The 27,241-nt window shown below is 41.4% G+C and overlaps 1 protein-coding gene across 6 annotated transcripts in view; it reads right to left on the reverse strand.

Annotated features, from left to right (window-relative positions):
- Positions 1 to 225: 225 nt before the first annotated feature.
- The window catches only part of LOC114871040 (cytohesin-1), a 29,747-nt gene continuing 2,731 nt past the window's right edge, over positions 226 to 27,241 (reverse strand). For 2 of the 6 annotated variants that reach the window (XM_029176424.2, XM_046285768.1), the window contains exons 3-7: positions 6,372 to 6,977; positions 5,091 to 5,202; positions 3,898 to 4,125; positions 3,273 to 3,342; positions 226 to 3,211 (exon numbers count right to left, since the gene is read on the reverse strand). In XM_029176424.2, coding sequence (XP_029032257.1) covers positions 3,124 to 3,211; positions 3,273 to 3,342; positions 3,898 to 4,125; positions 5,091 to 5,202; positions 6,372 to 6,977 — 1,104 coding nt within the window. In that variant the 3' untranslated portion in view covers positions 226 to 3,123. Of the gene's footprint in view, positions 3,212 to 3,272; positions 3,343 to 3,897; positions 4,126 to 5,090; positions 5,203 to 6,371; positions 6,978 to 18,986; positions 19,153 to 22,140; positions 23,002 to 25,809; positions 26,141 to 27,241 lie in introns of those variants that run through there. The other 4 variants (XM_029176422.2, XM_029176425.2, XM_029176423.2 and 1 more) reach the window with 4 other exon arrangements.

Raw genomic sequence — 27,241 nt, forward strand, 5'->3', positions numbered from 1 at the left:
CAAACGGCGCAAACTACTCGACCACTTGCGCGACAGATAACCGACTGCCAACGGGTTGGTCGATAAGTCGGTAACGTGTTGAATAGTTTGAGCCGTTCTTGTATAGATGGCGCTACGGTTGAAAAGGATAGCATCACCCTCCTACCTTTTCGACGTCCGAAGACTAACTACAGCGCGAAGCGGCCAATTTATACCAGTAACGAAAGTTGTCCAAACTTTGGTTACTTAATTATTTACGAAATGGAAATATTTATTGATTGCATTTAAATTAATACATGTAAGATCGCAAATACAGTACACAGATCGTCTTGATTACATAACAATTATCGCGTGAAAATAATATACAACGAAATTTACAAATTTTTCACTGTAAAATACAGTTCTTTATACAATTCTTAGATTGAATTAATCATTTTACTAATACACCACTTTTATGGTTTACCAAAAACCCTATTTAACTATTTTTATATTGCAAAATGAAAGCTGAATTTTTACCTACACTTGCCACATTACACCGTTTAATTATCTTTTATTGGCCCTCGAGTTTTTAAGTAACAGGTTCTATTTGTTTAGTATACGTCTCTGTTCTTTTGACAGTTAACGCAATTGTTTCCATTACAATGATTATAATTTGATGCAATAGTAAAGATAATTAATCAATCTTTACCCAATACAGTAAGAATTATATTACAATTAACCGACAAACAATTCTCCAAGGAAACATGACACGAAGGACGTTAACGCGTTAACAAGCAACTTTCTCTAAACTAATTTTACACCACTCTCTAACAATATAATGTATGACCAGTTTCTACATTCAAACTCGCTTGTTACCATTACTGCAGTACTGCGAAAGAAAGGAAACGTATTCATCCATATTTTTAAACACGTATTATGGAAAAATACATCTCGAGATACCTTGAATGCCATTTCTACAACCTGATTGCAAGCAGTAGAAAGGAAAAAGAAAAGATATTCTGTACAATGTTCATTCAAGGACGGGTCGATTAGCTAGAAATTCAATTACAGTCTGTCAATGGTTGAATAGAAATAGTGCGTTTCCTGGAAACTACAGAGACTACGAATCGCTGTTTTGCAGTACAGTTACTTTCTATAAACGCGTGACGTTAAAAAACTTATGCTCTATCGTTCTTGGCCCTATAATTATTTCTGCGTTTCGTTATTCAATGTATTTTGTAATAAGGCTTTTTCGATGTTTGACATTATTCTCGCGTATAGCAAAAAGAACATAAAACGTTTGGGAGTTTCATTCTCTTTTTTATATAATATATATTATGGCGGATCAGCTTGCCTTTATTTAATTATTGTTTGCCATTTAAGCTCGCTAGATAACTGGAAGGATCTAAGTTTAGAAATTGAGACACAAAGACGGATCCGTACGTTTTCTTGAAGTATATAAATATAAAGAAACAGTCGTTGGTACAAAGTTTGCTCAAAATGCTACATGTGTAATGATACAAATGAAAACAGTTGAAACGTCCTACACGTTGTCAATTAATCTCAGGATACATTATTCACGGTAAAAACGGTTTCTACGAATAGAAATTGTCTGACTAGGAGTGATCAATGTACTTTGAAATATAAAAACTTGGAAAAGACTGTTATCAAATGGAATTGAAAAAACTGTCTCAAAAATTGTACATCGTTTGTCGTCTATATACTTTTCTGACAAAAGCAATTCTCTACACTTGTTGCTCTCACAATGAATATGAAAGCAGGAAAAATAATGCGAAGACAATATGTGTTGTTTTATACAACGTTTACCCGGAATAAATATGATCAGGTAAATCACTTACTTAACAAAAATCGATGGATATCAATTATGCTTTAGCTTTAGTTTGTATCCCGTAAATTGTAAATACTGTAAGGATGCAGGCTTTTAATTCGATTTTATCAAGTTACTATGATTTTCATGTACTATCATAATTATTATATTGCAGTATGTATAATACACGAAGCTACATGCTCCGTATATGTATATATATATATATATATATTTGTATTTATATCTTTACATATATATATATACTCAATCAAAAGAAAAACGATAATTGTTCTAACCTACTGTCACGTAATTGGCTAACCATGCCATACTTACAAAACTGTACGACAATGTACAGAATAAGATGATTTTCTGGCATATTAAAAAAGGAAACGTTTTACCTAGTCTTATCTATACACGTTTCATTTCTTTGTTCAAATAAATACAGGACTATCACATTAATACACGCGTCTTACCGATTCTTTCTCCCTCATACGTTTAATATTAATTGCAATCGCTTTAGTCTTTGTTCCGTATCACCTTTTCGTCGTCTTCTTTGTTCTTCTTTCACAAAGAACCCCGAACACGTAACATAATACACGAGAGATTCGTATAAAATAAATATTTTACCTTATCTTCCGTACCTCCGTATCAAAGCGATTTCAAGTCCCGTTAATTTTTCTTTTTAAAGCTGCCACTTGAAATTGAAAAGATTTCACTCTTTCCAATTTGATCTCTCGCCCCCCCGTTTCGTTACATTTATTCACACGGTAAGTTACACGCGTAGTTTCTTTTCTAGAGACTCTCTTCTAGCGTTTCACCAAAGTTACAGGACAATGTTTCCCATAATTCTAGAAAAAAAAAGAAAAATGTCATCTTTCACGCCAACACGAGTCCTGTACACTGGACGTGTAACATGTTCTAGCTTCAAACGTGTAACAACAACAACATAAATAATATCCTTCCTGTTGATTCACCCCAGGAAAACGCTTTGAATCTACATTTGAATTCGTTTAAATAACATACAATCTAGGCCCCTAGAGCGCAGCAGCGTATTTTTATACGAAACATAACGTCGAATCGATTCTCAGTCAACAACATCCTTTTCCTCTTGTCCTCTGCTTGTTCGACGTTTTTAACGATGCTATACGTTGATGAAAATCCATCCAACAGGTAACGCCGACACCTGTTTTAGCCGGGATTCTCCGCGTGCACTTCGATGGACCTTGGTTTAGGTTCGTTTGATTGTATTCCACGATCCTGATGGGCAGGCAGGCTCGCGAATAGACAGTCTTGTGTCTCGCCAAAGCTTCTTCTCGAAGCTGTGTTACCGTCAGAGTTTAACTCTTGGAGTGTACATTGGTCTTTTGAGCCTTCTTCTTTCTGGCTGCCAGCATGTCGTAGAAAGGGTTGTGCGATATGCTTTGCCTGTGAAAAATCATAACGTTCAGCTTTGAGGCTGGAAGTCAGTTAATTCGATAGAACTTACCTCACGCATTTGATCCACTCCTCCTTCTCCTCATCCGTGGCTGCAGACATTCTGTACACGGTGTGTTTCCCTGTGACAGCCATGAAACAACAATTATAAACTCTGACGCTATAATTAACACGACGACGACGACGGGGCGCTATAAAAAACGTCGCGTTAAATGGTGACACAACACGCACGGGATTCGATCGTCATGCGAGAAAGACGCTTTGTTCGAGTTACATTTACATTCCTTACTCCCTTTGTGCTCTTTGTTATTTCAATGTCCCCGTGGCTTTTGTGCCAAAAAGAAAACGCTTCGCTAAGGGTGCCTTTCAACTACAGATTGTTTATGGTAGAGAAATTCTAAAACAGTGTTTAAAACACTGAAATTAAGGGGTTTAAAGAGAGGAAGGTTTCAACGTTTGGTTAATGTTGCAATTAATTTACAAAGCAGAATTAATTGGTGTTGCGATTAATCAAGGATTTAGTCTAAAATTTAGCGTCTTCGAAGGCAAGAGAAGTAAGAGTAGAGAATTTCCAATTCCCAGTACCTAGTTGCTTAACTGTCGCGAGGTAGATCCAAGTTCGTGACAATTAGGCAGACGGTACTTTACCATTACGGTAATTCCATCGATGTCCGTACCTTCGACAACTTTTCCCTCGCTGTCCGTTTTACAAGCTTTGATAAATTCCGAGCCGGCAGCGTACAGCTCGAAGCAGTGAGGCTTGTGCCTGTCCTGCACCTCTCTGACCTGAATGTTTTCCAACGGAATGATGCCCCGTGGCTCCTTGTCGGTCGTGTACTCGAAGTAATACAAACAGTTGTCGTTCAATATGAACCATCGTCTTTTCCAACTCTTGTAACGTCCACCTGGAACAACCAGCGACCCGTTTAAAGTTAACCATCGATGCACGATTCTGCATGCTTTATTTACCTGCTGTCTCCGTCAGGGCAGCAGAGGGACAAAACGATAACGAATATCAGAAATCAGGTAAAAAACTGAACGCAATCGTCGTCTCGTCACTGTCGTAGGATGCACTGAATCAGCGATTATCAAACTTGCGCTTTACACATTTTCATTATTTCAGTTATACTTTATTTACAGCTGTTGGTCATTCGAATTAACGAATGCCAGTTTGGTGCGAACAAACGCGTGAGTCAGCTGGTAGAATCTAGTTCTACCTGAAACAGCTCTAGTATCTTTGGAATGTTTCGACATAACGCTGAAAATATTCGAGCAATCCGAGGACTCTGCGAGCTGATGGTTTTGGGAATCGCTGCTTCAGGATATTCTCACTCGTCCCTTTAATCCCTTACAGCCGTATCGTCTCATCTGACTACGGAAATTATCGAGGGTAAGTAGATTCTTTGTTGGAAAATCGACTATGATCGACACGAAGGATCTAGCTGGTTTATCTGTTCCACATCCTTTCTACCACCCGCATATCGCTTTACGCGAGGTGGGTGGTACGCGCTCAGAACCACAGGATGACGAACAGTATCCACAAAGAATCTTGGATGAAATACATATTTAAAATTAGATTTACCGATTTTCGTTTCAAGATTTATTACGCTTTAGACTCGATAAATTTTTATCATTTTCCTTTTAAAAAGAAAATTTAATTTAAACTAAAAGTTAGCTATAAAGGATTAAAGTTTTTCATTCATTCGTATCTTTCCTTTGAGTAAGAAACGTTTGATAAGATTCTTCAACATTCTTTTCCCAGTCACAGAAAGAATTGTTTTCTCGTTTCAGATCATACATGGGGTCAAGAAGAGAAGGGAAACGTCGGAAAGGGGTTGCGAGTTGAATAGCAGGTTGGACGAAAGATTACCTTGCTTCCATAGCCAGCCCTCTTTGTCGGGATTGAAAAACGTGTGCATCAGATCGTTGCCGTCGTCTTCCGGTATCTTGAACGGTTCCGTCTTTATACTTTCGTATAAACTCTGAAAATACAATTATAAATTGCTCGTCAAACACCGGATATTTTCCTTTACGGTCAAGGAAGATTTAGGAGAGGAAAACAGAGTTGGTATTCCCTGGGAATTTTCATTTTTTTTCCTCAAAGCAATCTTGGGAGATAAAAACGAAGAGATTAGCGGCGCGACGGGAACTAATTTTAATTAATTAAACCCCACCGGCCGTGGCAATTGTCATTGTAGGAAAAAAGATTGATCTAGAATGATTTTTGCAGCGCGTTGCAAAACGAGCCTGTCAATGGAGCGTAGCTGCTTTGCATGAGTCCATCATTAAAGAATCATCGTAGAACGGACTTCCCCGTTAGCCGGTGGATTCATCTAATAACCGCGAGTTGTAAAGCGCGCCAATTGCTTTATATCCTGGCCACGAATCTCGTGGATGGACAACACGCGATGTACGACCTTTCACGAATGTCGCCTGATGCGAATGCACGCGATGACGTCGTATGTAAGTTTGCCTCCTCGTTATTGTATCGTTATTTATTACGTTTCTACCAGTTGCTTCGAGAAGATTAATGAAATTCAGAAAGATCCCTCTACGTTTCTCAGACGCACAACCCGCTGAGAGTATTGATTCCTCGAACTCGGATCTAAATGTGACGCAAACGTTTGCCAAGAATCTCCACCGTTCAACTTTTGATTAATACGTGAAACCATCTTACGTCACATAACGCGAGACGTTTCCACGATGGAATGTCTCTGTAACGCGGGAAAATTGCTTTAAAATTGTTCACACGAAACCTGTTATTCTTATTTTCAAACGAACGCCTATTCAATCACGTTAAATCGAACGTTCAATGAATATTAGCATCGATTTCCTGTTAGAACGTAAGGATTTCCGGCGGCAAGGTTCTACCTAATCATTACCGCACCTTATCCATCAGCAGCTATGATCCAAGGCTGAAGAATTGCATGCTGGCAAGTTGGTGTACGAATGAAATCGATAGCGTTAAGGTTTTCATGGCACGGTTAGTCACTTCTAACACGGTTTGAAGCTTCCGGGTACAAGCCGTTAGGTAGTGAAGGATATAGAAAAGCTTCGGGGGTCTCAAATGATGTTAGACCTAACAGCGTGAACTCTTTCGTTACGGGGGATGATGGCTACCATCTACAGAGTCGTCGTTAAGAAAACTCACCACGAGGAGTTCGCGAGGCAAATCGCCGCCATTATTGATGCCACGGTTCATAGAAATGAACTGCTCCACGCTGGGCTTGTCCTTGACGCTGGGATTGTGCAGGGAGGTATTCAACATGATGATGGCGAAGCTCAATACGTAACAGGTGTCGGTGTTGGTGAATATGTTTGGATTCAATTGGCAGTACCTCTGCGCGAAACACTCCATCATTCGGTCGATCTTTTGAGCTTCGCCGGGCAACCTGAACGACCAGAGGAACTGTCGAAGTGCCTGCACCAGGATCAGATCGGTGAAATCGTGTAGCTCGACGAACGCGCGTAGTACCCTCTCGTTGAAGTCGTGACGTTCGCCGAGGTAGTCACCGATCGCGGTCTTGTTCAGTCCTTCGCCTTTGTAAAGGAACTGAGCGACGTCTTCTGGGGTCGGTGCAAGCAGATTGTGCTCGATCAGGTACTCGATGCCCTTCTTAGGGTCCATGTTGAACTTCTTGCGGCCGATCGACGTCTGCTTCGCCTTGTTCGACGGCTTCGTCTCGTCGGCTGCAAGGCCGCCGCCTTCCATCGCCTCCATCTCGGCCACCACCTCGCCCAGCTCATCTTTCAGTTGCTGAAAAAGAAACGAACGCGTCAGAGGAATCGCACCACGATGGCTTCCTCGACTTTGCGCGACTACCAAGTCCTCTATTCACCCCTGTTTCCTAGCTACCATTAGTTTTTCAGAGTTTCACCCAGACCGACTTTGTCTCTAAAATTTAGTCTAGCTTTAGGAGTTTTTTAAGCGTCAAAACAGGGTACCAGTCTTTGAATAGCATCTAATTCTTCCCCACCCTACCCTGTACGTTTTATAAAAATCCTCCACTCAGGCTTCTCCCTGGGCTTAAAGGAAGTCCTTCACCTGGTACGCTCTCGTCTTTCGATCTAGATAAGCGACGAACTTTTCAGGGGTGAATACCGAGAGGGAAGCATCAGCAGTGTGACAAAAGAGTGTCCCTCCCACGTAGCGTTTATCAAACACTATACGCGCGGCCCTGTTCCTGCCGGGCGACTTAACGAGAAATAATTGAACTAGCGTGCATGGTCTAGATTAAAATTAATTTCCTCGTTTGCTGTATAAAACGGACCGATCAACTCGGACGATAGCGATCGAACATCTATATTAAACAAAGTTTCTACAATTTCATACCAACGAGAAAAACAGAGATATCAAGGCAGTTCGTTAATTAATGCAGAAACACGCGGACTTCCTGTCGTATACTCGACAATTTCCCTCATCGGTACTTCCTGTTGCGCGTGCCGGATTTGGAAGACATTCCACGGATTTCTGTCTCCTTTTTCGATCCCCAAGCTGTCTAGCGAGTTCCATTATAATCATCGAAAGTGTTCGATCGTTAGCGTAGAGTGAAAAACGATTTCGCGTAAAGTTGAATAAAAGGAAGAAGAATAGGTGGAAAAGTAACGTCGAGCGGTATACTACAATGGCGTTAAAACGAGCGTACATTTTCATTTAGCAGAGGACAACCGGAGGAAGAAAGAAAAAAAATAGAAACGAGAAATGTTGGAACAATATTTCCCTCTTTGCGGCGAACAACTTTCCGCGAATGTTGTGTAAAATGTTCGAGCTCGTGTCTCACGGTTACGTTTCTCGATCCCACCAGCGACACGCCGGAACACACCACCTCCGACCTTAATCCGGGATCAGACGGTTCCGGAAAAACGCTGTCACGCCTCTTAATTGCGACGAGGCATCGGGGAAACTTTGAACGCGCTTTGACCCGTGTGCCTTTGCTTCGCCAGTACACCAAGAAATCGACGTGTTTTGTTCCAGAGAATAATATACAGGGCGTGGGAAACTTTTTAATCAGAATAAACGAGTCCCTATAATTTTATCTTCTTTCGCGGGAATAATTTCATTGAATTCCGCGTTTCTAACTGGTCGAGAATCTTCAGCTCTTTCCACGCTGGTCGTCGACGCGAAACTTTTTGAAAACCGCAGCTCGTATAAAAAAAAGGAAAATCGTGAATAATCAGAGAGAAAAAGTTCCCGTTTGTTTGAAAGAATAAATCCTGCTTAATTACCGACGAAAGGATATCCATCCTAATTAATGTTCATTCATTTTTTTCTATCGCGAACCAAATTTCTTCCCTGGTAGATCTACCGGAAAAATAGATCTTGGATATATTTTCCTGAGAAATTGTCAAATCGAACGAGATTTCCTCTTCCATGTTAGGCGATCCCGTTTTTACTGGAAACGACTTTCAATTCCCGTTTGAACTATTATAAATCTTGCTTTCGATTGCGGTTAGTCCCGATGAAACGGCTTTTTCTTTGAAAAATTCGATTTAATCGCGCCAACTAATGTAATACAATGTATTAATAAGATAATACTTCATTTTCTGCTGAAGCACAGATAACAAATGGAAACTTTTTTAATAAAAATTAATAAATCCTAAAGATGAATGCTTATAAGTTAGCTGACTCGATGAGACTGTGAACCAGAAGTCGTGATAAAAGAATCGATGACTCAGCTTCAAAATCAGACGGTTTAATAAACAGTGTTCTTGGATCGTTTAACTCGATGACTAATAACTGACGAGACTTGTCGGTTCGTGCGATAACATTTGAAAATATAGTATTACGAAAAAGAGTTAATGCGATTTATCCTTACTAAAATTAATTTTAATGAAATTTTGACTCTACGCAAAAGCAAAGAATAATAAGTCTGATAACGATGGCAAACAAGGGACGATCCGTCCCTTTGAAATAACAGAAAATAATGAAGGAAAATTCGTTAGGGGTCCTGGTTAAGGGTCAAAGTAAATTTTCCGTTTCCTTTCAGCCAGCTTGTCCCAAAGCTGTTTATCGGTGCCCTCCGCCCAACCAAGCACCGTTTATTTTTAACCGGATACATTCACGACGCGTTCCACGCGTTTACGAGCACGAGTTGACATCCGTTTTGTCGATTGAATAGCGATACAACCGACAATATACCTGAAATTCTGCTACCGAAGGAATGGTGAACAAAAAAAATTAAAAAATCTTCAACAAACTTGCACGATTCACGGACTCTTGACAACATTGTCTCTGATCGATGTGCACACTTGTCCTCGCAAGGATGATCGCGAAGCCTCGATCAAAGAAATCGAACGATTGGATAAAAAGTAGAAGAAGTATTCTCGTGCTCGTTGTACCGTTCAATATCCTCTGTCTGGGGAGAGATTAAAGTTTCAGTCGGTCGCGAAACAGTCGACAGGGAAGTTTATCGAAGAGTTTTCACGGAGATGGCACCGTGGAACGTGGGGTGAAAAAAAAAAAAAAAAAAAAAAATCGATGGGTGCGTGCAAACGACGCGCCCATTCCTCTGATATCCGGCCGATCTTCGCCAACGTCGCGATGGAAAATGACGCGAACACGCGACCATCAAATATTTATTCAACCTGCTTGCTACTCGTCCACCCGCGTGTTTAATGTTTTTGTATCGCGAACCAGGCTACCGTTGTCTCATTTTTTTTCACCGGGACAGTTGTACGATGTCCCACAGGCATCGCTGTTTTAACGTTATTTTTCCATGGAAAGATAGATAAAAAGCAATGGTAGCAAGGGTTGAAGTTCTTTATCCAACTCGACGCTTTTATTTATCCGGAATAAACAAACGGTTCTTTTCATACAATAACAGTACACGAGTTGCAGTGAGCATTTTCTTTTTGATTTTGTTGGAATGATGGTAATTAAATAATCCATTTAAAGAAAAATGATAATAACGTGTGTGTAAGAATTATAGATCCTTGATCGTTAATTAGGCTCGTGTAGAACTGCTGTATTTAAAGATTGCTCAAGTATGAAAAATGATGGGAAATCAGTCACAATTACCTATTAATGAATTAGTAATTGCTATGTGAAACGTGCAATCTAAAGAACATCTTGCAATATGCTAGGTTTCTCATAATTATGAAATAATGGTATTCTTCTCGATGTCCCTGTTGAATTCCTTTAACGTCAAACCGACGCAATATTTAATCGTTAAGACAGCGCCGATTAATATTTAATTTCAGATTTATTTTTAGTATAATTGCATAAATTTCGTAGGTGTTGGCGACGAGTGACCCGACATCACTGCGCAAAGGTAAGGGTGCAAAGGTGAACGACAGGGAGGTTGTATACACGATACACCCTTCTGGAGGGTAGCTGCCGATAATAACGATAAGAGGGAGAGACGTTGTAGACGTTGTCCTGGCTGTATTAAGCGCGTTTCACATCGCTCTATTTGTTATTCAGGTTCTCCTATCGTTCGGTTCATCCGTGAGGAAAAATGGAATTTCTTCTCTTTGGTTCGAGGGACAATTTTATTTTAGCCCCGACCACCGGATGGAAACTAAAAATACGCTGATCAATGGAAATTTCCGTATGTAAAACACTTTTACTTTTATTAATAGCGTCAAATTTCTTGGGGTAATTATTTTCCATATTAAACATGTAAATTGAGCGATGGGTAAGATCAAGAATTAAAGTACAGATAACGATCAGCTTCTGAATATTGTAGACCCATGCTAGATTACTCCAAGTTAATGGATCGTAAATTATTCTCTATTTGTAGATCGTGTTTCTACATAAAGGAGAAAGCGTTCAACTTTCTTTTCAAGGGTATTGTACACGTAAATCACCGATCCAATATTTACAGTTAGAGAAGGAACCCTCGACTCACCCTAACTATTTTAAAAGGGTTGATAAGGGTTTACGAGAATCCTAAACGTCAACCCTAACCGATCTTAACTTCGAGATAGGGATCTAGATAATAGAATTCTTTGACTCTTCCATAAAAAACTCATTACCGATTAATTATTTGATACATCGATGAAAATTTCAATGGTTAGATCTGTAGGATAAAAGTTGATTGAGTGTAGCATTGAAAGGAATAAAAAACGAGCGAGGAATATCGACGCGTGTGGAGGGTTAAAGTGGGAAAACATTCGCATGGAAACGCGACGAAGCGTCTCGGTCGTTAAGCCACGGGTTACGTCTGCGGAAGGTGTGGCCCTTTTCCTATAGGCTGATACGGAGGGGTGATAATGTCTCGAAGGGAATGGTAGAAAAGGTTCGCTCTTTTTATACGAAATGAAATTTCTGCGACGTTGGCTAATCGTGTTTCGAGCCGTCTTCGCGTTCCAGCTTAATGCAACCACCTTTTTATTACTCCGAGTATGATATCCTTCTTGATTTATGCGTTAACGCGAAATTTCCCGATTCGCTAAAAAAATATCTCGCTGCAAATAAAATTGTTTAAAAACCGACGAATATTTCAAGTTAACAGAGAAACGCGAGGGAAGATCGGCTCGTTACTTCCTGACAATATCTGAAACCTCAACAGCCTTTTCGATTCTTTTCGTTCAGCGAAAGGGTTGAAGAAAGAATGAAAGAAGTCGTTTCGCGTGAGCGAGGCTGAATCTCTGTTTCACCGTCGTCGGTCCTCGGGGTTGGCCGGAAAAAAAAAGCCACGGCGACCGGAAGTGGGCTCTCGTTGTCTTCGATGGACCTCGTTAACGGGCTACCGCCACGATACGCCGAGCCACGGACAATAAGTCGGTCGTCTGTGGCACACTGGTATTGTCTGTTATGCAGCCGCGTTCCTTTTGTCCGTTTCTCGGCTCTACATCCGGCCCAGGCCCTGCCGTCTTCCCTTCCTCCATGATGCGTGAGAAAAAGACGTGCCACCGCATCTACAGTTTTCGTTTCTTCTTTTATTTCTCTTTCAAATTTTCCACCGTTCTCGTGGACACGCTTGTCTTCGACAGACGAGAGGAACGCCAACTGTCCGTCACGTAAAACCGAAGCTTCGATTTCGACCTTGAGTTCGATCAAGGGTGCAACGTGTTCCTGAAAATGATTTTCCACTTTGGCACCCTTAGAGCTTTGAAATTTGTAATTAAAAGGAAGCTAGAAATTGCCATCGATAAATTAATCAATTTCTAATGCGAATGCCGTGAGAAACGGCAAGAACACGGGAAATCGCGCGTAACAACTTCCACGGCTAATAATCAAGTATTGTAATTAACATGGGAACGAACGATGGTATCGCAAAAATTGCCAGCCTCCACGTAACAAATGCGATTCGAGTTTAATGAACCTTAACCTTAGCTCCAATGAATTTCACCGTGTACCACGATCCCGACGTAATTGTTAACCCCGTTATACAGCTTCTTTACGAGGGAACTTGTTGCCGCTCGAATAACTTTATCAAGCCGCTATATTTGTCGCTATCAACCGGTGGATTTTCGAATCCAGCACCGATTTTAATGAACTGCGAACGATCCAGTGGTCAGAGAGTCCAGTTACCCCGTTTAATTCACTGAAACAGCACGCACGCGCTATTTATTCCCCGTTGCGAGGGTGATTATTTATTTTTACACGCGTCCATACGACGACCTCTTCAACGACCAAGGAATTAATCCTTTCGAGCGAAACGAGAACAACGCTTTTACCTCGTTGTCTCCTCGAGCCTATTTTCAGTGAGCCACCGAGACTAAAACGAGATAAGTCTAAAAACGTACCTGCTCACGGATCGTTACATCACTCTGCGAATCGAGACCGATTACGAGATATTTTATCAACCGGAAGATCATTTAATCCTTCGATGATAGATGGATAAATTATCTACAACGATTGCGCCGGTTGTTCCACGGTTGTTTTATTCTCGAATTCGATGTTCCGAATCGTTCGATTCGGGTGTACATGTTTTCCGAATAGATCGGCAGCAAATGAAAGAGGAGCGGGGCAGGCTTTTCATTTCTGGACGATTAAACCGAGCCGGTGATTAAAAGCCTCGCTCTCATGTGGGTCAAGTGATACGGTACACCGATCGAATTCTTCGTGTCCGTGGAAAATTCCGAGATTCCTCGATTGCATTTTTTTATTTTCGACCTTCTATAGTCTCGTAAGTTCGAGCGTGAAACTTGCCAATCGAGGATGCTCGGAAAAGATGTTTTCTCTAGGAATTTCAAAAATTTCAAAAAATTTTTAAATACCAAGCCACTCAACTATTATTTAGAAAATGAGCAGACTCCACGTTATAATACAGTAATTAAGAAAAAAGAAGAAATTACAGCAAGCCGAGACCTCGTTATAATAATAGAGCAGTCGAATAAGAAGGTATGCAATTAGCGAAGTGCATTTAGATGCAAGCAACCTTTTTTTCTCGTACTTGCCTCTCGAACTTGTTCCTTTTCCATGGAAATAAAAGACACACGGGTCTCTGTTAAAGATGAGTCACGACGAAGGAAAAAGAAGAAATAAGCCTGAATTCCAGGGCACACGAGTGTCCTGATACAACAAGGAAGAGCAATGTGCACCGCGATGAATACAGGATGCGATAACGGAAGGAACGTTTCCTTTTTATGCTGATTGTGGAATCGCGTTCATTTCCAGCCATTCTGCCTCGATATCTGTCGGTCATGATAAATCGTTCCCATTGTCATAATATTTTTTTAACGTCCATTTCTAACGGCCATTTCCTTGGGTCCTTTTTAAACTCGCATCGAACGGCGAGCAGAAAAGATGAAATATGAATCGCAGTTAATTCAACAATTTGCAAAGACGATGATTGTACCGTCATGGTTTCTGTTTGATATTACGTAAACGTTTATCGCGAAAGCGATGATAATTCGCGCGCACACATTATAATAGAGAATGATTCATTGAATCGCGATGTTCTTCTATCTGGAAGAGACTTTGAATGCAAACTGCCTTTGTATTCGGTACGCGATTTCAATATTATTCGAGGCAACGAAACTAGAAAATACGAAGAATAAATAATGATAATTGAGATTGAAATTGGCAGAAAAATCAATTTGGCAGTGGATTAAAATAGCAATGATCAAACTTGGATGTTCAGGGTACACAGTGTGAAATTCTTATGAGATTACGCGTATTTTGCATGATTCTTTACGTCCGGTGTTTAACGACACTTTGCATATCACGCGACGCATTTTCGTCGGCTGCATTAATTGGAAGGGTCGCATAAGGATGGCTAGTCATAATTCTCGATGATGACAAACGTTTATTAGCAATGCTAACCACCAAGCGACACCTTGCACGCTCGCATACCGCACAGGTTACTCGTCTGAAAATATTTCTTCCAACAAGCGTACACCTTGCATTACCACTTAATTATCAATTTTCCATTCCCCGTATTCGATCATTTTAACGGTAAAGACAGGCAAGTTTGAAGTTTTCTAAAAGACTTTTTTTCTAACCACCGTCGAACGGAATTTCGCGAAGAAAGAAACGCTTCCTTTTTCCACATTTTCCCCCCCGATACTTCTGTCGAGAAACAATGCCAGACTCTTTTACAATACACTAGAATCGCTGAAACAAGCGGCCTTAGGGAATCTACATCGGCCCTTCTGTTCCTTCTCCTTGTCTACCTCTCGCCAGCCTGTGTCGAGACAATGCCAGCTATTTTCCGCCGAGACAACGAACGAGATCGTTCTCTTGCAAAGTCGAAGTTTTACTACGAATCGAGCCAGGTATCGATTTAGTCAGCGGCCGAGTAAAAAGTAGTGAGACTCTATTTAGGAATGCCTAGGAACATCTTCATATTTGCAGGTCTAGTACTTTGGTAGCTTAATACTACTACTAACAAAGGTACACCTTTTGTATTCGGGGGCTTTGATACTAGATACAAAGAGGAACGTTAGGAGGAAAGTATTAAGGCATTTAATTAACCTCCTCAGAAATCTCAGCACTCGCTGTTCTAAGTGGCGCAAGTATAAATAGGGTTGAAAGAGCAAAAAGTCTGGTTAAGTATGCGCACTCTTGTTTCTCCTTTTACACAAACTGTCCACGCGTTGAGCCTTTAAAAACAGACAGACGCGAATTGAACCGACTTGAACCACCTATTTAGACCGTGTTACATAAGCTGGCTAAAGATACGAGCTCGCGGGATACCAACGTAGCTCTAAATCGTTCGCGAAACCGGATCAAAATACGCGGGAAACTCTGGTGAAAGCTCGACCTCTTAACCCCATCTGGTCTCAATTTGTCCTCGAAACTGAAGCAATTTAAAACCATCAAGAAAATAAATTTTAATAAATTCCATTCCCCTCTTTCTTGTCGACTTCTGCATCCCATTTGGACCCGTTTAACAGGTTTACCACTGTTCAACTTACTTTGGGGTCTAAATAGGCAAACATCTGTTGACGTTACAGAGGCTCGTGTTATAATACAAAAGTATTGGAAAATTTTTATTTTTGGAAATCAATCGAGCTCCTTTGTGTCTTGCGGTAAGAAGGAAACTTCTGGTGTTATCCTTGATCCTATGTTAACGATCCATTCATCTGTTATTATGTTAATGTCCACTATTCCTACGGTGGCGTCGCGTGTTCGTTGCCAGGGGTCAGTATTAATAATTTATACGATATACATTCCTGGAAAATGTCCTACGGTTCTGCAATATCGCATACGATCCAAAGAACACGTGTTTCTATACAACAACCGCTTGTTCCTTCTTATTTCTTTCCATTCTTGCCCTCGTTTAATCCAATAATAGCCGCCACGTTTATTTTAGACGGCTAAGAGACAAGTCTACCGTGTCTGTTACACACAGCTCTACCTGGCTTCTGCCTGTTTTACGTGTCTCGAGGCTCGATCAAAAGATCAGTTCATCCAAAACGAGATTCGACATCTTCCACTTGCATAAATACTTAACGAGTACTAATTAGCTGCGAAGCTGATACTACTAATTTGCAGTAGTATCCAATATATTTTTATCGCAACTTTCATTGAAATCGTTACACGCACAGGTGTATTCATTCAACATTTTGAAAAAAAAAAGATGAGAAATTGTTTAAACAGCTCCGGTCTCGCCGGAAGCGTACATGCGTCAATCTCCTTTCGTCCTATTTTTCCGACGACCTACATCACGACTACGGGCTACGAAGCTGAGCACGGAGAAAGGAAACGGAGGTTCGGCTATTTTTTTCTGGCAACGAACGGCCTTGCAACGTCCTTGGAAACTTGATTTGCGATGCAAAACGATGAACATATCGACAGAGAAGACGATGACGCGGTAGAAAGCGTTTCGTGCCTTCTTGCTTCGTCTTCTCGTCGTGGTTGGCCTCAACGCGGCCTTCGCAGAGCTACTTTTTCAATTTGCCTACTTTATTCTACTCCATTACGCTAGAGACCACCGACGCATGTGGTGCGTCTTCCAATATTCGCGGGTCGCGGTTCGAATCTGCCCGAGTTTATCCGATCTGACCCGAAATAGTCGGACACCAGCCCGAATCCGCCCGATTTTTTCCGAGCCCGTAATATCGGTTACCCGCATATCCCTACCGAGTACTCACGTTAAAGAGGCATAGAAGAAAATCGGTAGCTCGAGCCTGGAAAGGAACGATAAGATAGAGACGAGCGTGAATTACCGAGGACTCGGCTCGGCTCTCACAAGAAAACGACGAGCCTCGTTACGAGCTGGACGTTATTATCATACCCAAGCGGAATACCAGTCCCCTCTACACGTTCCAGTTCCTTTCTTCGCCAGGTATTCAGCGAACGGTCCCGGTAAAGTGACCTCTCAAGGCCGTCGGCCGAGCAAGAAGAGAAGAGAGGAGAAGCGAGGACGAGGGAATTACCCCTTTCGCTCCGGTCACGAGCCGCATGTTTCATCTAGCCACCGCTACCGAACTCCGCTGAACTCAACTGAACTCAACTGAACCGTACGGAAAATCAACCTGCTCGTTGGTCACCAGGTCGTCGGATACGAGAAGCTTGATTGTTTTAATGAGCTCGAATCAGAGAGAAAAATGTTCAACAGTGGAGAAATTCGTGGAAAATAATGGGGACTGCATTGGAAATCAAAGTTGGGTCGAGTACTTTAGTATTTCAGAGCTTGGTACTTGGTAGCCTGGTATTTGCAAGTTTAATACTTGATATCCTAGTAAGAATGCACATTTTTTTTTTTTTTCGAGACACCCCGTGTATTTTCACCATTATACCATTCCATCCAATTCCAGCGAGATTCTTATTTCCGCTGGTTGGATCGCGGGGTCGTTTCCTTTCGCCCTGATTTGCGTATCCTGAATCGATCGTTGGGTCAGGTTGGCCGACTAGTGGTAAATTCTCGAGCACTAGTCGGGAAACGGAAATGGCCACGTGAAACGATCTCGGTTTTTATCTCGGCCAGCAAGGTTAACAACGCGACTGTTGATGCGTGAATAAACAAACGATTCCAGGAACGATGATTAAACGCCGGTTCTTTTTAACTCGAGACTCTTCCTACGTTGATTCTATGCCTCCAATTAGGCTGTAATTAATTTCGTAATGTAGGCCAGCGACCCAGAAAGCATCGTTTTTACTCGTATCGCGGTGCGGTAATAACTCGGCTGAAAATCTTGCTTCGTTACCTTGCAAATGATTTACAATTCCAATTAAACGTAATGAAAATTTATTTTCACAAAATATTTTAGTTTCAGTTTCAGTTTGATATGCACGAAAGGCGAGACGATCGATCAATTTTTATCGAGAAGAAGATTCGCGAGCGATCGAAGTTGGACGATAAAAATAATCATTCGCGAAGACACGCTCGGTAAAAAGGTGCGTCACACGTGAGCAACGTGCAAACTGTGGCGATGGAATTCACGGCTATTTAAACGAGTGATTCATCGACAGGCATAACTTCGATCTCTACAACGAGCACTTTTCGTTTACACCTTCGGGATATGAATGAATTCACTGCGCGTGGGCTTTTCACACGCTTAACCTTTCATCCGTGCTTCTCCTACCAGCAGCTCTCTCTCATCTTCCGCGTGATTTGCATTCCTCTCGACGATACCGCTTCGAAACTTACCGCGAAAGCACGTTACCGCGAAAAGTATGCCGTCAACCGTTACGATCGAAAACGAAGGTTAATTTCAGGGTCGCGAGTATCAGACGCCCCCGTTTCTAAAACCGCAATTTATGCAAAATTCGCGATCGCTAATGACCCGAATAAAAACGAACGCGTTAACGCGCGAGACAGGAGATCCCTCGAATCAATCGGATCGTAGGCGTGAGAAATGATGCTAATGATCGCCGTTTGTCCGGCAAGGCCGAGGACGCGAGTAGGGTAATTGGACGGCATCCAACAGCCTTAACGAAAAGATTCTTTTATTAAAGAGAAAAGTCGAGCTTCGCGTCTGGCGATGCTCCAGAAATTATGAATCTCCGGTAAAAGAAAGACAAACAAGCACCGACTAAACGATGCACCGAAGTATTCTCGATGTCTCTGATTCTGTTTCTCGCTCGCAGCGGACGATGACTTCGGACTTTTAAGGCTTCGTTTTAATAGGACGACAAACCTTTGTGCCGGTTCTTCAACTCGCTCTCTTTTTACCTGGCGCTTGTTCGGGTCACGAGGCTACCGTCGCCTTTCCATCGAGAATATTCGAGTCGATGATTCTCGTTGACCTTTGACTTAGCTAAATCTCGATAACCGGTGTCGGGTATTCGTCACCTTTACATGAAAACTGATAAATCTTCCCGGAATCTTCAATTTCGCGAATCGACGATAAGAGAATAAAGACCGTAAGGACTTTTTGGGACGTTCGAACCGTCCGGTGAAAGGGGTAATAAAACAATAATTCATACCATTTTGCCAATTTGACAGCCACTCTATGAACGGTCAGGAAGTCCCTTTCCTCCTCTGCCAAAAACACCTCGAATTCCCTTTTTGGGAAAAGCGTTTTCCGGTTAAGAAATATTCCGCTTACAATCACTCTTGTTCGAACCGTCTTGTAGACAAGTCGCGCGCACAATAAAGTTTCTCATTTACACGCAGTATTGGCTATTTTCATTCCTACTGATTTCCCTCACACGATCACCACACATCTAAGAATAACAAAGGGTTAACTGAATGCTAGAAACGACAATGACCCCGATCTATCGATAGACTTATGTAATCGATGATGAAAACACGATCACATCCGCGTGGAGCCGTTGACGTCAAACGGATGATGCTAAAAATTGCGATTGTAAATAACTGTACAGGCAAGATTGCTAAGATGATGACATCACGTTGACGAGGTACGTTTCAACTGATTTTTTCTTATCAATTGATGTTTGCTGAAGATTTCACGTGTTTCGACAAATTTTGAGTCATCTCTAATAACGTAGGAACTTGTTGACTCGTTAAATGGTTCACTTTTCAAATATATAAGCATTTTTCTGAATCAGGAAACAGCCTATCGCTTCCGTCGATACAACGGAAGCAACGAAAGCGAACGATTCTCTGATTACTTCCTCTTTTATCTCCGCAAATGTGCATTACGAAAGACAGGGTGATTTCTCCGCGGAAATATTTGCATTCCGGGACAATAATGGTCGGTGCTCGGATGTGAAACGTAATTCATGTAAAAATGGCAGACGACGCGGTGAAACACGGAAACCGATCGACACACTTTGTTACCATCGTCGGACGATTTACGATGGTTGGTTGAACCATCACGCAGCACGGTTTAAATGCGACGGTTCTATCGACCCGTGTGCGATTCACGAGGGAAAAAAAAAAAAGAAATTTTCTTCTGTTTCCTTTGAAATGATCACAGCGTTCCCGTTCTTTGTACTCGCATCGTCGACCACTCTACTACCCCATTAACCTAAAAATATTGTACGAACCGACAGCAAACTCGAATAACTAATATCATAAGTGTAACGAACGCGGCCGTGTTTCCGCGTGGCATCGATACAGCGGAATCGATCAACCCCCTTAACGAACGAGAACAAAAGTTTCCCTTTTCAACCGATCTTTCCCTCCGTAAGCCAGATCGGTCGAAATTAAACTGCATCGTTTTGTATCTTGATTCTCTCTATAAATACGTACACCCTGACTCTGTCCGTTCGTTTTCGATCTTCGATTCGTGACGCCATGGTAGGATATTTTCGTGCAAGAATCCTCGGTTACCCATACGTAATGTGTAAAGTTATTAATTTTCGGTGAAATAAACTGGAGGATTACTTCGATCGAAAAACACCTGAAGCGTCTATTTCTCGCGTTGCAAATAAATGTTTATACAAGTCTATGTATCTGGCATAGATCGTAAAACGGCCTAAGTACAGAGATAAAAAAAATACGGTATGATCGATTAAAATCAGTTTTACACATTCTGCTTTCAATTTTTTTTTTCTTTTTTCTTTATAAACACCGCCGCTGGTTTCCTTCGTTATTACACTGATAAATCATGCGTTTCTCGTTGGAAATGACACACTAAACTACAGGTACCTTGTTTACACCTCGAAACAGTGATTCAGAACACGATAAGTTTGGCTTTCTGTGATTTCACTCCAATGTGTAAGTTATTGCCTTGATTAAATCAACACGCATGAGAATAAAAATGTTTAGTTTTCTAAAATTTATATATTCCAATATTACATCATTCATTTCAGCGCAAACTTGTTCGTTAGGTGCAATTAAAGAGTCTAGTTCCCAATTACTTGACAAGACCCACAGGGTGCGTTAGTAGTTTTTTATGGAGTAGCTTAAGACGGTGCGTCGTTGATCGCGAATCCATTCCAATACAAAACATTTACGCAAAATTCTAATTTTAACCAGATTCTTACGTTTCAAACATTACAAAAGCTTCGCGCCAAAAGGGAAATAAATGAAGCCGAATCAAACTTGTTTTCACGGAAACGAAAACAAGTGTGTTTGGGTGGTACGCGTTCGCAGTCGCTGACGTAGCGTTACTAGCGAAGTTTTATTTTAGAAATTCATAATTTCTTACATTAACACCTTCGATTAAATTGCTCGTTATTAGATAACGAATTATTCAATAAATACAATTTTTACCTCAACTTAGTACCGGAGTGAAATAAAAGAAAACGCAACTTATCTAGCAACTAATCGTAGGCAATAAGTTTTGATTTTCACTTTTTACCGCGAAACTCTAATAACGGAACGTGATAGTCGGGAGTTTTAGTTTTGGTGATTTTATAGGAAGAAATTACTAGCCACCAAAGTGTGAACTACCTAGAATTAATTTTGGCCAGTCAGCCAACTTCTGAGCGCCACCTGTACTGTTATTTTACACCATTTCCCCGCCCTTAATTTATTTACGATGCGCCTTTTGGCCACTTTTCAATGACCGATAGTCGAGATCACGCTCGACCAATCGCATTCCGCCGTCGCCGGAAGCTGTTCCCATCCGCGACATCCACGACGCGTATGGTGCGTCTTCTAAGGAGTTCGAAATAAAATCTACCAAAGGGATCAAAATCTAACGATCGTTTTTGATCGACGAGACTGAAACTTCAACGGACAGGCGTCATACACGTATACGTGCAAAGACTGCAAGTAAGCGAGGAAACGAGTTGGGAAGAGGCTATGTTGACATCACTGACTGATCACCGTTCGACTGCACGTATAATGTTTCACAACATAACGCCGCAATATGCGACGAGCATCAGCACAAGCGTTTACGCTTCGAAAATAGACGCGTCGACTTTTTAACCGGCCAATTGTAGATGCAAACTGTACTCGTAAAGTTTCAGCTTCCTAGGACAAGTTTCATGCAACGCTAACCCTTTTAAATTCGTGACACGATTAATACTTTAAGTAAACATTGAGCATTCTGTGATTTCAATTTGACAGTGTCGCGCATGCGCACCGGTCGAACAATTAAATGTGCTAAAATAAGATATTAAGGGAAACGTGATATAAATTCTATAGAAAAATTCGAACGAGTTCAATTCCCTCGGACGATCGTTACGGGGAAGTAAGTGCAGCCAGACAGAACGTTCAACTAACCGTAGATAATGTGCTAAGGTCCCATGCGCTCTTGGCCTGCTTTTGATAGCCCTTCTTGTTCCTTTTACCGGGTCTGCGCAGACTGGAGAACCATCCTGCGGCTATGGCGATGGCGCTCACGTCGCGACGGTTATCCGTCTGAACGTTGCTACCGTGAACTTCGTCGAGAGCGTCCACTGACCTGCCGGTGAAAATCATCATTGGCGCCAAACTGCGTCGGCAAACTCCAGAAATCAACCGATCAATTCGTTACAAGCTTCGCTTCCTTCTTTCGAGCTCCGTAACAGCGATACGCCTTCAGGAGCAACCTAACCACACTTTATGACAGCACGCGTTGCACGGTGCACGGATAAAACGCATCAGTCCCGAGGATGACATTGACGTTCAATTCTTTCGCGAACAATCACTTACGTCACGAGTAACCGAACCTCTTTGTCGGATAATACTATCAACGCTTCAGATCAAAGATCCCACCGGTTCAACGACCTCGAACCAGAGAAGCGAGTATCCCTCGATCGATCCACGATCGATGCGTATCACTAATCGATATCGAACACTACGCAACAGATGAACGCACCAAAAAATAACAGTCGATTCTTTCTATGCAGATGACTGTCGATAACGACACTTTAATTATCAGTTTCGATGAAAAATTTTCATTAATCAACACTGATAAACTTGTATTATAAACAACAGTCAACAACAATCACACGTCGGGCGATGGGTTTTATACAATGTTCGATGGCTCGTTAGCGATAACAATGATATATTGAACGCGATTTCTACGAAGAATAGGTAGATCTATTGACGAGAGAATTTAACGACGAACCACCTCCCGCGACGGCCGACGTGCAACTACACTACTTTGAGTAAACGGTCGCGTTGGAAACGCGCTGGCGCCTCGCGGTGGACGTGACGTGAACTTAGCCACGCGTATGCGAATATAAGCCGATTTTCACAACTGGGACAGACTATAGTGGAAATGGCGAATCTTTTTCTGCTCACGTGCCAAATAATGACAAATATGTACACAAGTAATTGTGCAATAATCAAATAATAACAACGACAAAATAGTAACAAAGTGTTCAAGTGATTGCTGCTGCTTGCGCGGAACCGCAAGCGCAATCATCGACCCGCTTTGACCAATATTTATCAATTTTAATAATAAGAATATCAACATAAACGCTTGGTTAAAAAACCTATCGAGAATTTTTTGCTGTTGTATATTCGATACGCTCTTCTATTTAGATTACAGAAGGAAAAGGAATTTCTCATTAAAAATGCGTTTTTCCTTTTGGTGCGGCGGAAATGAAGTATGAAAGTGCTTCACGTTTGCGTTGGCTCCCGTACGAGGTCAAACTGATTCTACTAGTGACTTTTTACGAACCGAGTACGTACGAATTCACAAAGTATGAATATCCGAGAAGCTTTAAATTGCATCGTAACATTTTTTTGCTCGGCCACTTCGAACAAATAATTTCAGTAATTTTATTTGGAAACTCGGCGACACGTTTTAATACACCCACTGAAAGGAGTAGCCTCGTTTTGGAGCCCAAGGAGGATCAATAACTGAAAAACAGTAGAAATTTCCCTACCGCGCGCTATTTTTCAACGTAATTACAACTTGTTTGCAACGGGAAATGAAGTTTAACCAACAGAGAAGTGGAGTTTGGTGTATTTATCGGTGTCCCTGGCTGCTATGATCGGTTAAAATTGCAACTTGTCTTTACGGATTGGATTCGTACACATCGCTATGGGCAAGCGAGCACTCGGTGGCGCATACTTGGCGAGGATCGTGAAGAGAATGCTTCCGAGAACGGAGCACGCTGAAATTTCGCCGACTGCTTATCAATTGCTGGCCGTCGAGTGTCGGCTAAGGGCGTTGACAGACCCCACCATTCAAAGTTTTTTTACCTTTTCCTCGAGACTTCTTCAAATACAGGTGGTGTGAGCAACGTATAACACCGAACACGTTTTTACCACAGGATTTCGCTCTAACGCGATTACAAAATTGCACTGTAGCAATTTATTTTCGAAAAATACCAAGAATTGAATTGAAGTTTGCTTTACGTCTTTTATTGTTACGTCTAGAGGTCTTGATCTCCCACTCCCAAAAATCTTTTTTTATCATTATTTCTTTGCTCGAACAATAAAAAATTGTGTTTTTGTTCATTTCTAGGACATAACACTTTTTTATAAACTTTCGATTCACGGGTCAACGGATATTCGCGAACCACCCATAAATTATTGAATGCGCGTGGACGCCGATAATTAAATAGCCCAAAGCGAGTGCAACGAACACCGTTATCGTATCTTTGCAATATTTAGGAATGAAACACAGCTTGCCGATTATTCACGACGCATTCGTGGGAAACTGAATAGGAATTACAATGTAAACTCCAAAATCACGTACATATTTTATCTTTAGTGAATAACAGCGTCACGCTTTCAAATGGTCGATAAATTGTAGAGATGAATAGGAATCGTTGACCAAATCGAATTTCAGGCTTAATGATTTACAAGAGAAGGGTAGTTTTGTCTGCCCATCTATCAGCCGACAAATTTCTCCTGATCACGAATTACCAAAAGATTCGATGATTCGCAAGAACACGCGTTTTTCAACGATACCCGCGATTCGTTTTAAGCTTCAATGGCACCGTTTCGTTGCACCTGCTACAGCTGCAAGGTGAACGAGACGATTTGCCATGTGCACGCGTGTATACACGCGATTATCGTATCTTGTGATTACGCAGATGTGTACCACGCGAAGTTGCGATTTGTTTTGTTCGTCGAGTAATAAATACTTTCTAGCGAATTCCATTTCATTTTTTATTTTTTATTTTTTTTTTGCGATAATACACGATAATATTATCTACTTCGACATTTTGTTGAACAGCGACAATGAACCGTAACGATCGTACGACGAACAGATGACTCATATTATATCTATTAACATCGCTACGAAATAGATCTACCGGTTATTGCATTGATACGTCAGCTTCCTCAATGGGTGCTCGTCACTGTCATTCAACCACTTATCAGTTTTTAACCCGTGGAGGGTGTAACAATGTTCAACCAAGAAAAGAAACACTTCCTTCCGTTTGATTTACCATCAACTTAATTAATGCTCTATACAACGTAATCAATCGAAATTTCTAACAAGTTAGAAGCAAAAATATTTGATATACCTCGTTGAATCGAGGTGTTGATGAAGTAACGAGAGGAAGGTAACAGGTGCTAGCGTAACAGCACGAAATCGGAAGAAAATCGAAAGTCGAGGGAAAGTTTTCGAAACTCTTTGCACGCTCGTGGAGAAAATAGAGCCGAACGCGAGATGATTCGAAGATGTTGCAGGTGAAAAGAATTCTTTTCTTTTCCAATCGCGATTAATGAAATCGCAGGAATACCTTCAAGGCCCACTGACCCCGTTCTCATTACTCGTCATTTCGTGACACTTGCGAATATCTCGCGTAAAAATTCAAACTTTCTACGTTTCTACTTGGTAGCGAGAATCCAGACGTCGCGACGTAACGAAAAGCAACAAGCGGCAAGTGAATGAACGCGGGATAGTAATTAAAAAATCGAACGTTCTCGTACGTGCGCGACGTTGAAACTACGTGGCACGGTTCATCGCGAAACCGTAAACAAGTTTATCAAAATGAAATTCACCTTACGAGCTCTTCGTCTACCACGAAAGAGGCAGATAACATGGCACAGGCAGCACGAGTCGAACCATCCTCGTCTACCGCTTCGACGACAGCTTGACGTCATGGATGTCGAGGGTCAGGACCCACGTGGATCAGACGACAGACTGTTAAATCGATTAAATCCATTTAAGAAGACCGACGAGCGCGAGAATCTCCAGGGAAATTCGCTGCACCAGTTTGCCGACCACTAACAACTATCTCTCACTTGGTCTCTTTCTTTCATTCCATCGATCATGTTCACGGGATCCGACCGACTGTCCAAATACGCTCGCACCGATCCAAACAAGACAACGTTGTTGCGAATCGCACGCTCCGAAACTACCACGACGATATCAATTTTCAACATTATAACCCAATGTTCGGTATCGAAATCGATACGCGACTAAGATACGCAACTCACCGTGCTAGACTGTTTGTTGATTGCTGCAACCTTGTTGTGATTACAACGGAACCCCTAGGAGTAATATCGAGAGTCAACGGTGCCTCGATTTACGCGTAATTACATTAAACGATAGATGAAACCCATCAACTGTCAATGCTAGTCGATAGAACACGCGTGCACAATTGGCAAAATCATCGTCACAAGTTCACCTTCTTTCGCGATCAGTGGCTAATGTGACGAAGATTTTTCCGTCTAGAGATTTCACTGCATCGTTTTTCTGCGATATATGGAAATTTCGTGCAACGCTTCCCTATAGATACACGGATAGATATTTACGGAGGATCCATCCGGAGAGTCGGCGACGCACGGGCCTTAGCTTATCCATCATAGTTAAGTCGGTTCAAGGAACTATTAAGCTTGTTAGTGTCGTGCTTTTGTCGAACAACACTTTAACCAAGTGTGTTTAAGCTTATAATTTTCAGGTTTGGAAAAGTTATGATACACGAAACGTTGGCGTAAGCGGAACCCTATCATTCACCACGGAAACGTCTTATCGTAAAGACATCCTGGAATTTTTTTTAGGGCAGATATGGGCGCGTGTCGAACGCTAAAAATACTTCGAAACCGTCAAAATTCTGAGGTAGGTGATCAACGCGGTTTAATCATAAAATTATACCGTGTATTTCGCGTGAAAACTTTGAATGAAACAAAGAACACATTTATGTTGCCTACCACGAAATGCTTGCGATATTTTAAATATCCATTTCTAAGTATTTTTAATGCGCTGTTGTATGATAATAACAGTGATAAATTATCAGAAATTCACTATGAAATGTTTCTTACTGAAGTTTGATATCGGAGGTTGTGAACTTTGTTGGAATATATACATTCGATCAGTTGATTGAATTTGATTAAAATTAACACTTTTGCTAGCAAAGTATAAATATCCACGCCCAACAACCAAACCTATACATTTGATGCGGATACATTCACTATATACATACAGATGTAC

This window comes from Osmia bicornis, chromosome 5 (assembly GCF_907164935.1).
Source record: "Osmia bicornis bicornis chromosome 5, iOsmBic2.1, whole genome shotgun sequence".
Classification (NCBI taxonomy): Eukaryota; Metazoa; Arthropoda; class Insecta; order Hymenoptera; family Megachilidae; genus Osmia; species Osmia bicornis.